This window comes from Sinocyclocheilus rhinocerous, unplaced genomic scaffold, assembly GCF_001515625.1.
Source record: "Sinocyclocheilus rhinocerous isolate Xijiao unplaced genomic scaffold, SAMN03320098_v1.1 scaffold57, whole genome shotgun sequence".
Classification (NCBI taxonomy): domain Eukaryota; kingdom Metazoa; phylum Chordata; class Actinopteri; order Cypriniformes; family Cyprinidae; genus Sinocyclocheilus; species Sinocyclocheilus rhinocerous.
Window position 1 is genome coordinate 34,603 of NW_015652130.1, and position 14,782 is coordinate 49,384.

The 14,782-nt window shown below is 35.6% G+C and overlaps 1 protein-coding gene across 1 annotated transcript; it reads right to left on the reverse strand.

The window, feature by feature from the left end:
- Positions 1 to 6,696: 6,696 nt before the first annotated feature.
- On the reverse strand, positions 6,697 to 13,702 carry LOC107713495 (inositol hexakisphosphate kinase 2-like). Its single transcript, XM_016519009.1, has 5 exons — positions 13,062 to 13,702; positions 10,727 to 10,940; positions 9,000 to 9,172; positions 7,610 to 7,785; positions 6,697 to 7,520 (listed from the first exon to the last, which is right to left on the reverse strand). Exons 1-5 carry the CDS (start codon positions 13,270 to 13,272, stop codon positions 6,906 to 6,908), a joined length of 1,389 nt encoding a protein of 462 aa, XP_016374495.1. The 5' UTR covers positions 13,273 to 13,702; the 3' UTR covers positions 6,697 to 6,905.
- Between the last annotated feature and the right edge of the window lie 1,080 nt (positions 13,703 to 14,782).

Sequence of the window (14,782 nt, forward strand, 5' to 3'; positions counted from 1 at the left end):
TTGTATTTGGGGGGGGGGGTCTGTTTTTTGATTCAACAGCAGTTTGTAGTAGCAATCTCAGCAGAAAATACCTTCCAATAATGTATGAACTACACTGTAAAAAGAGAAAAGAAAAAAGAAAAAGATTTTTCGAAGTTGTAAATAAAACAAACTGATCAGGTTTAAATAAATAAATAAATAGGTTGTAAATAACATGAAGATGAGTAAATAATGATAGAATTTTAGGTTATGAATATATGGCTATTGAAAACCGCTTTATAAATGTCATAAATGTGACCCTGGAGCACAAAAGCAGTCATAAGTCGCTGGGGTATATTTGTAGCAATAGCCAAAAATACATTGTGTGGGTCAAAATTATTGATTTTTCTTTTATGCCAAAAATCATTAGGATATTAAGTAAAGATCATGTTCCATAAAGATATTTTGTACATTTCCTACTGTAAATATATCAAAACTTAATTTGTGATTAGTAATATGCATTGCTAAGAACTTCATTTGAACAACTTTAAAGACGATTTTCTCACTATTTTGATTTTTTTTATCACCCTCAGATTCCAGATTTTCAAATAGTTGTATCTTGGCCAAATATTGTCCTATCATAACAAACCATACATCAATGGAAACCTTATTTATTCAGCTTCAGATGATGTATAAATCTCAAGTTCAAAAAATTGACCCTTATGACTGGTTTTGTGGTCCAGGGTCATATATGACTCATAATTGTTTTTGACATAATTTACTTTTTATCTCATAATGACTCAGTATCTCATAATTTCAACTTTATACGGCTGTAATAGTTATATTTTTTGTCATAATTTTGACTTTTTATGTCACTTATTGAGACTTGTCATAATAAATATGACTGTCATAATTTTGTAATTATGTATGACTGTCATAACTTTTGTCAATTTCAACATTTTATCTCATAATAAACCCACAGTCTCTCAGTATCTTTGACTACCATATATTCATTGCATTGTGATTTTTTACAGAAATGGCTGTAAAATTAATGGATAATATTCTGGCAAAAAAATAATAGTGATGAAAATAGAAAAAAATTGCAATTAAATAGATATAATATTTAATAGAAACAGTAAAGAAATATAAATAAAGAAAAATAAATTTAATACAAAAAAATCCAAAATTAAAAAAAAAAAAATAGAAAATATATATTTTTTTTTATTTTTTAGGACCTCTCTATCTGAAAACTGCTTCATACCATCCCCCTCCATTATCTTCAACTTTTTAGGTGGACAACAAAGAGCGTCAGTTATGTAAAAACAACACTTAGTCAACCTTGACCTATCTTTCTGCCTGCGGGGGGGGGGGGTTCAGCTGGGCTGAGCGGGTTAAATAAATAAAAAGTAAATAAGTAAGTAGCCAACATAAAAATAAATTTAATACAAAAATAAAAAATAGAAAATTTTATATACTGTATTTTTTAGGACCTCTCTGTCTGAAAACTGCTTCAGGCAGCTTCATAGCATCCCCTTCCATTTCTTCAACATTTTAGGTAGATAACAAAGAGCGTCAGTTATGTAAAAACAATGCTTAGTCAACCTTGCCCTTTCTTTCTGCCTGCTGAGGGGTTCAGCTGGGCTGAGCTGGTTTGACAGAATATTCACATTACAATACACACATCACATAGAAATAAGACTGGGATAGGAATTTTAATGTATTTATCTCCCTTTTTTTTTATTCATGCACTTCTCACATAATAGTCTTTTTACCTAGCAGAGCAACAAAGCATTTTTAAAGCGTTTCTTGCACAAACAGAATCACCTGAGCACTCGAAGCTATTTTAATGAAATAAGCCAAGTCAATATATCTGATCAGGAATACGTCGGTGGATAGATTTAGCTGATCTTGTTAGTATAATTGGCAGGCCTGATTAAACACATGTTGACAGCGCAGTCAGTAAATGAAGTCAACACAGTCCGGCTCATGCTATATGGGAGCAGTGTTTACGCTTATGTAAGATTCTAATTCTTTCTTGGCCTGGTTTTCTCTCACTCTCTCTGACTGTGGTCAAACACTAAGGGCCATTCATGACCCTACGGCTGGCCCTGTCATTGTGTGTTTATGTCTTAGTCTCCTTGAATTCTTACAGAAGGCATTCTTTTTTCTTTTGTTAGTTGCTACCTGTAACATATGATGTCGGCTAGTGAAGCAGTGCTAATGTCTTTTTCCCACCTGTGTGAATGCTTCATTTGAAGAATCATGGCCACAGGCACATGCTTTCAGTGGAACTGGAATGGGATGAAATATTGATTTCCAACAAGTGTAAAGTCGATGAAGTGACCTCTAAATGACCCAGCTGCTACACTGAGGATCACACTGATGACGCATACAGGATCACTCTTGAAATTCCCTTTTCTAAAATCTGAAATTGACCTGTCACATAAGAAAGGAATACTAAACCTCAATGGATACCTAAAGCAACAGTTATTCTCTCTCTACATATATTCAATGAGGTCCAAAAACCCACTAGAGAAAATGCTTTTATTTTGCATTTTTAATACAATTGTGTTCATTGTAAATTATATTTCAGCATAATATATTTTAATGAATTGATTGAGTTTATTTATGAACTTTTTAATAATTTGTAAATACCTAATTTATTATTTATTAAGTTTATTTCATAATCCTAAATGTTATATAGTGAAATGCCTCTCTTTTGCATTTTATGAGATAAATAATGGCAAGATTTTCATTTTAGGTTATAAATAGGGCTGATTGCAAAAGGCTTTATAAAAATCATAAATGTAAAAGGTTTTTCTATTTTAGTACACTGTAAAAATTCGTAAAAATAGGGCACAATGTACTGTGCTAATAATAAGGAATTTTCTGTACTGTTTTTTTTTTTTACCTGCATTTTTGAATTTTGCTCTTTTTTCCACAATTTGAACCATTGCATTGTGTTTTATAGTTATGAAAACAGAAAAAATTAAATAGAAATAATATATTATATATAACGAACAAAACTTAAATTTAAAATGCTTCTATTTTGCATTTTAAATTTAAGTTTTGTTCATTGTAAATTATAAATTAGCATAATAAATTTGAGCGAATTTAAACATAAATGTATTTATTTTATTTATTTACCTTTCATTTATTTATAAATGTCTTTTTTATTATTTATTTGTAAAACTGATTTCATAAATTGTTCAAATATATATAATATATATAGTAAAATATGCAATTTTAAATTTAGAAATGTTTTGTTCTTTAAATAAAATATTTAAAATATTTTCAGTATAATGAATTAAGTGAATTTGAACTTTTATTTATTTAAATAAAATTATAACTTTTTAGTTACTTATAAATGTTGTATTATTTATTTTAAAAAAAATGAATTTTATAAAATGTTAGTGAAAATGCTGCAATTTTGCATTTTAATTTTAATTAATGTATAATTGATATAAAACTTACACTTTTATTTTGTTTTATAAATGTTAATTTATATATTATTTTTTTTACAAACTAGAAACTTGTCCCAGTTTGTGTATCAAAAGCGTCTCACATTGGCACTTGGAAAGTTGAAAAGAATATAACAGAACGATGCCTGAGAAACTAAGTATTTACAAATGTGTGTGCGCGTATAAATGTGACCTCAAAAGGTATGACTCAATTCAGAGAAAAAGACAAAGAAAGCGAGCAATGCTCTGACCTCACAATGCTCTATTCTTAGGAACACAGAGAGAACAAAGGTAGAATAGAATGAACTGAACTAAAACAGAGCACAGCTGAGTACCTATAATGAGCATGCAAATGTTAACTCTCTGAGCCAGCTGCACATACTTCAAACCAGTAATTATGTAAGCCGAACATATCCCCCATATGTTTCAGATTGGCGATGAATTCATTTGATATTTGCCTGACATTTTAAAGGAGGCGTAATTAACGTATGTAGGACAACGCATGATCCCCAGCGCTAGAGAAAAGAACTAAAAATATAACGATTTCAGTATTACCAAACAGCTCCGTTACCATGGCAACCGCTGTTCTGGAGAATAGGTGATGCTAATACTGACAAACATTCAGACACAAAAACATGCTAAATCACTCAACACTTCCACATACATGCGCTGACCAGTAACCATTTAGATTTCTATTGACACTGGCGCTCATCCATGATGTTACATCAAATCAATGGAACAATGCAGTCCACTGAGACACGGGATAAAGCAGATAAAACAACCAAACAGAACAAATGATTAAACTCAAAGCCTATAAAGCCCGTCATTTGGCATCTGAAGCCCCCTGTGGAGCGCTTAGTTTTGGACCAACTGTGCATGGACCACAATTCACTAAATCTAGCATGACATTTGAGTCCATTTGCGTATTAAATGTTATTATATTGCCGATCAAAGGTTGGGAATAATTACTATTTTTTATGTTTTTGAAATAAGTGTCTTATATACTCACCAAGCCTGCATTTACTTGAGCAAAAATACAGTAAAACTGTAATTTTCTTATTACAATTTAATAACCGTTTTCTATTTGAATATACAGCATTTTAAAATGTATTTTTTTCCTGTGATGACCAGCTGAATTTTCAGCATCATACTCCAGTCTTCAGTGTCACATGACATGATCCTTAAGAAATCATTCTAATATGCTGATTTGGTGCCAAATTATTAAGCGATCTTATTATTGACTCTATACTAAACCATCAAATCTTTTACTCTAAATATTCACTGGAGAAAAAAAGCGTGACAACTAGCCCCAATCTTAAAGAGTGCTGTGCATGTCTGTTTTACATGTGCGTCATTGTGTGACAGTGATACAGGTCTATTTGTAACCTAAGCGTCTGAATTCTCAAACAGCCAGTAAAGAGGAAAAGGTCAGGCCACTTGGTCAGGACACCTTGTGTTAAAAGTTTCACACAGGGCAAGACATTAGCATCCTTAAAACCTGTGATAATGTAGAGAGATTTTCCGCTATCTCTTGACTGTGAAAGCTAAAGAAAACATCCTGAGTAAGTTTACGCAAAAATAAACATTTGCACTTTAGTTTGGTGACCAATTCTTACTATTAAACTAACTATTATCTCTGACTTTTGCCTCGGTGAGCTCCTAATTTGCTGCTTATTAATAGTTAGTAAAGTAGTTGTTAAGGTAGGTTTAAGTGATTTAGAATATGGTCGTGCAGAATAAGGCATTAATATGTGCTTTATAAGTAGGCTACTAATAAACAGCCAATATGTTAGTAATGCATGCTAATAAGCAACTATAGTGAGAACACTTTGATCCCTAAAGTGTTACCAAAATTTCAATTGTAGTGTTACCAAAAATTCAATCATCATTATTTCTTCTGTGGAACACCAGCGTAGAATTTTTTTGAAGAATGTTGATAACCAAATGATTTTGTTAGTACAAAAACGTCTTTTATGTTCCACAGAAGAAAGTCATACAGGTTTGGAGTAAATGAACACAGAATTTTCATTTTTGGGTAAACTATTGCATTTTTAACAAACTCAAAGGGATAGTTCACCCAAAAATTAAAATGTTGTCATTTACTCACCCTCATGTCGTTCCAAACATCTTCAGAACACAAATTTAAATACTTGGGTGAAATCCGAGAGCTTTCTGACCCTCCATAGACAGCAAGGTTCCTACCACGATCAAGGAACAGAAACGAAGAAAGGATGTCATTAAAATAGTGACATCAATGGTTCAACCGTAATTTTATGAAGCTTGCGTGTGGTGCTGCTGATGTAAAACATGCATAGCGGCGGACTGTCCCGAGAGAGAAGAAATCATTGAATAAAGTCGTTATTTTTGTTTTCTTTGCACACAAAAAAGTATTCTTGTAGCTTCATAAAATTACGGTTGAGCCACTGATGTCATTATTTTAACGATGTCCTTACTATGTTTCTAGGCCTTGACCATGTCAGTTGCGTTGCTGTCTATGGAGGGTCAGAAAGCTCTAGGATTTCATCAAAATTATCTTAATTTGTGTTCCAAAGATGAACGAAGGTCTTACGGGTTTGTAACGACATGAGGGTGAGTAATTAATAACAGAAATAAAAATTTTGGGTGAACCACCCCTTTAATACTTTTTATTGCACTATTCTTTATTTAGCATCTACAGCTCAAGACCCAAATTGTGTTTTAGTGATTAATAGTGACTTGCTGTAATTTGATACAAGATACAGCACATCTTGCAAAAAAACAAAAAAAAAGCCCAAACAAATCACAGTACGAGACTAGAATTTATCACAAACAAGTTTTATTTTTCCTCCAACATACCGTGTACGACAGATATAAGATAGAGGTATCCGAACATGTCAAATAATAATATTTATTAATATCATTATTGTAACATTAATAACATGGAATGTAGATTTCGAAGCTCCATTCACATTTTCAATGTTTTTTCTTTTTAGTTTATTTAGGAAATATGACAAATAAATAAAGCTTTATTATCGTCTCTGTATGTCAACTGTCTGAATATAGTTGTCTCTGCACGATGGGTAAAGGGGCAAGGGGAGGGTGCTGTAGAGCGTTAACAGTCTTTCTTTTCACCACCATCCAACAAGGAGCACTCAGAAGCTAATCAAAGTTCCAGAACCTTCTCAAGGAATGAGGACGGGAACGAAATCAGGTCCTTTTCGGTAAATAACCGTTCCTCAATAAATAGAACAAAAAGGGGAACGGCAGCAACCTTGTAACAGTACATCGGGGGAAGTGAGTAAAGCTACTAAACATGGAGGAAGCAGATCATGTGACGACTTGACGTTAGCTTCTCGACCCTTTTTAATCCTCTACAACACAAAAAAACAACTGAACAGGTGGAGCATTGAGAGCTGAACGTCTCAAGAGATTGAAAGAATGAGGAAGAGAAAGAGAAAGAAACATTTTCCCATTCGAACGCCATGCTGGTTTGAACAAAGCTGGGGTTTAATCTGTGCTGTGGTCCTCTAGTTGCAAAATGATGGTGATGAGGTTCTCCAATCCAAAGATGTAACCGCTATCCTGGCCCTCGTGGACTACACTGTCCTCGCCGTAGTGCCGACACGTGGTGTGAGCAAAGTCAATCATGCGAACATCCACCACCGGGCCGCTGTCTGGTCTAGCCATGCGTCGCACCACAGCAGAGCTGCTGGTGCCGCCACAAGCACCGCTGTTGCTACTGCTGCTGGCCGCACCTGCGCCGTGAGGGAATCCAAAAGCACCACCCTCCTCTTCTTCTTCCTCCTCCTCTTCCTCTTCTTCCTCATCGTCGTCTTCCTCCTCCTCTTCCGAAAGCCCATCCTCTGCGGAGTGGCGTGATCGCGGAGGGTCTCCGTCGTATATTATCAAGAGTGAGCTGGAGTAAAAGCGGTAGCTTTCGCAGGCCTCCAGGGCCACCTGCATGTCTCGCAGCCTCCGCAGCACTGGCGACAGGAGCTCGCGTCTTAGGCGCCTCCCGTCGTGGAAGAACTGAAAGATGGCCTCTTTGAAGCCAGACAGGGTCAGCTTACGGCCGTGGTACTTGTTCATGAACATGAGCTGCCCTGTGTCTGAATGGTAGACCTGGAGGAAAGTGAAGAGGAGCATGTGAATAAAACATCGCCTTTACGTGCTTCTAACATTATGGAATTACGCTCAAGAGCTGCACTAACCTGCATGCCGCAGAGGCGCACTCCGATGCTGGCGGATGTACTCTGCTGACACTTGCGGATCTGGACGGCCTTCTTCTCCTCAGAGGCGTCGTCCCCGTGCTGCCTCGTGCCCATCTTCAGATCAAGCACACATGGAACTGTGTAGCGCCATGTCAGGTTCTCCAACAGGATGAATTCTGATGGGAGGTTCTGGGTTAAGGGAAACGTAGATTCTCCTTTCTTTCCAGTATTGCTCTACAATTAAGCTTTGTTTTTCTGCATAATAAATAGGCATGTTTTATCTATTTACCTCACAATTGTCATTCTAATTGTAAATCTGCATAGCAATACAAGCTTTATAATGTGCTATTCAAGCTTTTTAATGTTTTGTGTTCTTGTTGTGCAGTATGAATAGCTACATTAATGCGTAGTGATTTTCATATATATTTTTAGTGACTTAAAATTTGGGTAAAATAAGTGTAAATGATTAATTAAAATACATATATAAAATACAAATATAATTATAAATCTGTTATCATTAATTTGTACTGTAATTAATTTTTAATTACATATTACCATAATTTAGAAATACATTTTTCATTGGCAATAAATAAACTATCAGTAATAATATATATTTATTATATACAGACATTAAAATATTAAAATATTATAATATTTTATAAATAAAAGATATATAATCATATATATAATGTTTTGTATGATAAATATATATTTTATGGAAATATACTTTTTATACAAGTATACACACTACTGTTAAAAAATGTGGGAGTTGGTAAGATTTTTTTGGTTTGTTTTTTACCAAGGCTTTATTTATTTGATCAAAAATAGAGTAATCTGTGAACTGTAATTTGTGAAATATTATTACTATTACAATTGTATTATCATTATTGTTATTTAAATATTATTATTATTACAATTTACCATTTTTTTTTTCTTTTATTATATTTTAAAACGTAATTATTCTTGTGATGGCAAAGCTGAATTTACAGCATGTCAATTTTGGTGTCACATGATCCTTCAAATCATTCTAATAAATTATTCTAATATGCTGATTTGGTGCTCAAGATACATTTCTTATTCTCAGTGTTAAAAACAAACTTAATATTTTTTATTTCGTAATCTTTTTTCCCCCAGGATACTTTGATTAATAGAAAGCAAAAGAGAAATCTTTTATAACATTATAAATGTCTTTACCGTCAATTTTAATCAATGTAACGCATTCTTCTTAAAAAAAAAAGAAGAAGAAGGTTAGGTTAGGTTAAGCCTTACTGACCTGAAATGTTTGAACAGTGCTGTTTATGTATATAAATGTATGACATAATCTAACAATCAGCAGTAAACTGCACTAGACCAATCCACCTTTGTTGTTTGTGGCAGCACTGAAGGATACTGTATTGGTTGCGGTGTTTTGCGTTCTCCTTCATCCTCTGCAGGTGTTGTTGGTGGCACTTGAGGCTCCAGGGGTTGTGCTTGAGCTGAGGGCCGGCAGCATTGCTCCTCTCCAGGCTGTAGTAGAACACCTCGGTCTGCTTGAGCCACTCCAGCTCCTCCTCGCGTTTGACACTGGAGGGGTGAGGATAGAGGTGGGTCAGCCTGACAGACAGATTACGGCTAACTTTGTAGAACTTGTTTTAAGAGATCTAAACAAATTCCTTAAGTTTGAGTATTACATTTTGGTGTGTGACACATCCTGTGCCGTTTGTGCTACAGACATAAACAACACCCCAAGTCGTATGGCTTGCTGAGGTGGGTTAATACCCATGATTCCTAAAATCCTAAATCCCCCCACAAAGAACAAATGCCTCTTATCTGGCCTTTCACCCCTTCCCCAGTCACACTGAGGTCACTTCAAAAAAGTCACAAAGCTACGCTGGTTACATAACCTCTTGCTAAACTTTGGCTCAAAACACACATTTGAACCAGTCTGGTTGCCAGCAGCTGAGAGTGTATCTGCTCTGCCCAGCTGGGTGTTCTGTGGGTCAGTGCGCCCAGCGTCTCCTCATGACGACAAGGACGCTACGATCGGTCACATTCTCATTGAGTCAGCAGACAAGTACTGAGCAGAGCCATTATTACAGGAGAACACAGGCTAGTATTATTCAAGAGATGTGGGGTATTGTGGCCTAGGCATTAAAGCTTAAGACTGCTAACTGAAAAGCTGCTGGTTCGATCCGCAAGAAACAATACGTGATTTGTCAGTATTGTTGTCCTTGAGAAAGACTCTGAACCTCCCTGCAGTCTCTGGTAAATGGCTAAATTTTGATCTAAATACACATTTTATTTGAGTTTTTTCAAGCAAAATTGGGCTACAACGTCATAGGTAGATGTCACATATGTGCTATTTGGTTTCTAACTGTTCTAAGTGTTTTTAGCACATTGCTAAACAGTTATTAGGATGTAGTAGGGCTGAACAATTTGGGGAAAAATATAATTGTGATTTTTCTGATAAAAATTGTGACTGCAATTTAAAATGCAACATTTTTAGGGCTGCACAGTTTAATTATACATCAATATGACTATAAAATTATTATTTTTATTTCATTATTTTATTTCAATGTAAAAAATGAGTATTTAATAAAATAATAACTTATTATTAAAATAACTTATTACTATATTAATAGCTGCTCTGAGACACAGTAAAAATATTTTCATGAAACTGCATGTGTGTAAATGAACACTCCAAAACATAGTTCTACATATTTAATTAAATAGCAGCCTTTGTGATTTGATAATCGCAATAAGCCAAACTGCGATTTTGATTTTATTATTTCAATAAATCATTCAGCCCTACTTGTTAAGTGGATGCTTATATATCAAAAGACACACTCCCACGTTTCTATTATATCCTAGTCTCTCATTCAACACAAGTCTACTGGATTTGTCCACATGTTAAAATGTTATTTTTGTTGACTAAATTACATGCCATTTTAATCACAGTTAAAATTGACTTTAACTATTCTAACAACCAATCATTGACTAAATTTATAGACATTTTTAAGACAAAAACAATTGTAAAAATTAACACCACTTCTACGTTTCAATTCTTCAACCCTATTTTTGCATCTATTATGCATACTGCTAGGACGACTGCACAATCAGATGTTACCGTCCCCTCACCTCTTGTCCTTATCCTTCCGAGCGTGTCTGGACCGGTCCTTGCTGTAGCCCTCATTGTCCAGCAGCATCTTACTGACCCATTTTATTTTGTTATTGGGTTCCAGGTCTGCCGAGGGGTCCACGTTTTCCAAGTCCCCAAGCTCACTGTGCAGAGGGTATGCAATAAGACACAAATTTCCTTCCTCATCCTCCTCAAAACTCACCGAAACCACACCTGCAGAGAGATGAGAGAGATATGGAATAGGAGAGAGAAAGAAAAAAAAAAGAATGAGGTCAGAGGTGAAATCATAATAACTTCACTTCAGCAAACAGGAAGTAGTCAGAGATCCGAGCTTAAAGTAAACTGTCTGGGAAATCTTTAACATCTCTTACCCACTTCTCTTTTTTGCGCTTAAAAGCTCGCCAGTCTTTAACAAAAGCTACTGAGCCGACAGCACAGGCTGCTCCTAACCTGATAGGAATCACACAATCCATAAACAAACAAAGAGACAGAAATTCTTGAAAAAGAGAGAGAGGGAGCAAGGAAGGCTGAGGGCTGGGAAGAGAGCCAATGTAATGTACAGGAGCGGCTTCACTGGATCAGTTTTCTGAATCTGTCACAGCAAACCACATCAAATGTCCGTTCAATCAATGCCACACAAGAAGGAAAACAGCCCAACAAACAAATGACAAGAGGCTAAAGATATGATGAAACCAACACTATTTATTGTCAAAGATCATATCACTTCATGACTCAAATTCAAGAGCATCCATAAAGCACAATGCATCAAAACCTGGCAAAAAATGAAGGCATCACATGCAAACACCACAAGAATTACAAGAATATATTATAAACCTGAAAGACAGTCCCAAAGATATACACAAGAATCATCTTTTGCACTAAATAAATAAATAAATCTGTTATTCTGAGAGAAGAGAGAGTACTAAAAGGGATAAGGTCATGAAAAAGTTCATTTAAAATTCATATAATAGAATATATATATATATATATATATATATATAGATAGACAGACATATATAAAATGTAAATAATAATTAAAATAAAGATTTTTATGTTGTAATGTTAGTGTTTTTATTCTCATTCTCAATAACATTATTCTAGTATTTTTAATGTAACAAAGTAAAAAATGCAAATAATTCAAACAATATTTTTTAAGACAGAACAAAAAAATTAATCATGTAAATTATATTTCATCCGCATTTTTTATTACAGAAAATGAGATTTGTTTGATAAAGCATTTAAAAAATATATATGTATAAAGAAATTTAAAAGCATTATTTTCAAAACAACAGAGCACAATGCAAAAAACATAGGCAGAGTCTCGTCTAGACTTCCAATTCAGAATATTAAAACAGGCACTCAATATATTATTATTGACAATAACTTCCTACCATTATGTAAAATAAAAGCATTTCAAGACACCATAAACAACCACAAAGATGCCAAGCTTCTGTTTTGTCATCACACCCATCCCCCCAACCTCTCCCACTAAAAAACATATGTCCTGCACACTTATCACACTGGAAAACAGGCCATTTAAAGTGTATGGATGCTGCAGTGTGCATCCAAACTGGGCTGTGTGTATCTGTGTTTTGAAAGATCAGATGGACATAAGCAAAAAATTTAAACCGGTTTAACTTGTCTTTCCAGGTGTATGATCCTCAGGAATGACAGCAAATTTTGAAACCACAAGTGTGTAGGAGGCAGTCTATGATGTCATGTCAGCAGTCTTTGGGTCCAGAAAAAAAAACACCTGCCATTGCTGCTGCTTTTCAAGTTTGATAAGCTGGGAATCGCTCCACATTCAGGTATCTTCAAACGAAACCCTGACACCTAGGTGTATGCGTTAAAGTACAGTCTTGCCAATAATTTACCTTTTAGGGGCCCTACCTAAACTGGACATTTACAAAGGCAGTACACCCAAATATTTAAAAGAAATTTAAACTTCTATAAAACAGAAAGGTGATGGTTGTAACCATTCACTTTCATTGTAAACGACAATGAACGTGGCAGGTGTCTCTTTTTCGGTTCCACTAAATAAAGACAGACACACGGGTTTGGCACAACATGAGGGTGAGTAAATAATAGCAGCATTTTCTTTTCGGGGGTGAACTGTCCCTTTAAGTATTTATTACAACAGCGCCACCTTGAGAAGAATAGCGTTAAGACGGAAACACAGCAGCACTGCTGGCCTTCATTTAACATGACGATGTTTTTTACAGTCTAACACACCGAAAAATATCACATTGTACGCGAAAGACAGTTATGAAGAAAAAATGAATGGCTTTAATAGCCAGGAAAACGGAATGAGACGTCACATTAGTAGCTACTTACCTCTATATTGCGGTGTAAACTTCCGCATAGCCGCAGGGAGGCTCTTGTAAAACTGGTGCTCCCGGGGGATGAGGGGCTTGCATATCGTCTGCTCCCCGAAGCGGAGCACACACGAGTGTCCCCCCACCTGGTGCACAAAGGGCTCAAGGAGCACCCCTTTCCCCAAATACCCCTGCGGCTCTGTCTGCATCCCCTCGATGGCTGGGCTCATCCTCCGGGGGCATTAGACTCTCGCTCCTGGTCTGGTCCAGCTGGACACCACAGACGTGTAGACGGAGGAAAAGGACGAAATGGTCTAAATATTTTTCTTTCTGTCTTTCGTTTATCTCGATTCACTCTATCGTTTATTCACGGTCAGTGATGTATTCTCCGCCGTGCAGCAGAACACTGCAGGACATAAACAAAAGAAACAGGAAGGAGGAAGAAAGGCGACACGACAGAAGAAAGAACACAGCTCTGTGTTCGGATTCAATCCGTTCTTTTACGACACGAATAATCTAGTTCGTATTTTCTTCTAGTTGTTCTAAGGGCGAAATTTAGAGGATTTTAATCGAGAAAGAGCAGCTTCAACGCCCGAGTGTCAGCCGCTTTCTCGGAAGCTCTTCTACTGACACCGTAATCTCTTGCCGAACTGACAAAATGTCAACGCTGCATCAGTAGCTCCGCCTCTAACATCAAATCGACCAATCAGAGCGCCGGAAACGGTGTTGGGTGGCAACAAGCGGAGAGGACAGAATGCGAACAAAGAGCGAGGAAGGGTGGGGGAGGGGAGGATGTAGATGGAAAACAGTCTGGGGTGGAGGGGAGAGGGAAGCTGAGCGACTCAGCTGTTTTTCGCTCTGTGATATGCTCTGTGATTTCGCTCTGTGTCTGTAAAGTGCACACTTTAAGGCACTCGCAAGGGTCACGACACAAACATGCAGAAAAATGCAGTTCACGGGGGACAGGAAACGAAAAAGCAGAAATGAAAAAAATTTATATTAAATGAAAACTATAATAAACTAGCAGATAACATTGACTTGGCCAAGAAGTCAAAGAAAAAACAATAATGTTAACAATAAACAACAGTTTTTTTTCAAGTTTTATTTGTATAGCGCTTTTCTCAATACACATCGTTTCCAAGCTGCTTAACATAAATAATTATGATAATCTTTTTTATAATATCTTAATATCTTCATGCCTTTCATAGCCTTTTATATTCTTTACATGTTGTGATTATCTCAACAAGGCCTATATGCTGTTTATTGCTTTGCTTGAGTATACAGATAAAGTTGGATATAGACTACTTATATAGGCCTATCCAAGTTTATATAGAGCTGTGTGTGATAAGATTACATTTTTGCAACAATCAGGCAGTTGAGATTTGCTATATAGTATCGCTTTACATGAGTATACTGTATGTATGTGGATAAAGTTGGACTTAGCTGTATTCAACTTTATATAGAAAGCTTTGCAATAATATAGTTTACATATTTTATGACGATATGAACAGTCACACAGCTGAGATTTGCTATAAGAGCTACATATTGCTTTACCTGATGCTGTTGGATGTACTATAAATCCAACTTTAAATACTGTATATTTCTTCACGATAATATGGTTTACATTTTGTGACAATATAAACAATTAAGCAGATGAGATTTGCTATATGCCTATATATTGATTTAGCTACCTGAGTTTACGGTATGTATATGAATAAAGTTGGACATGCTTATAGTTCT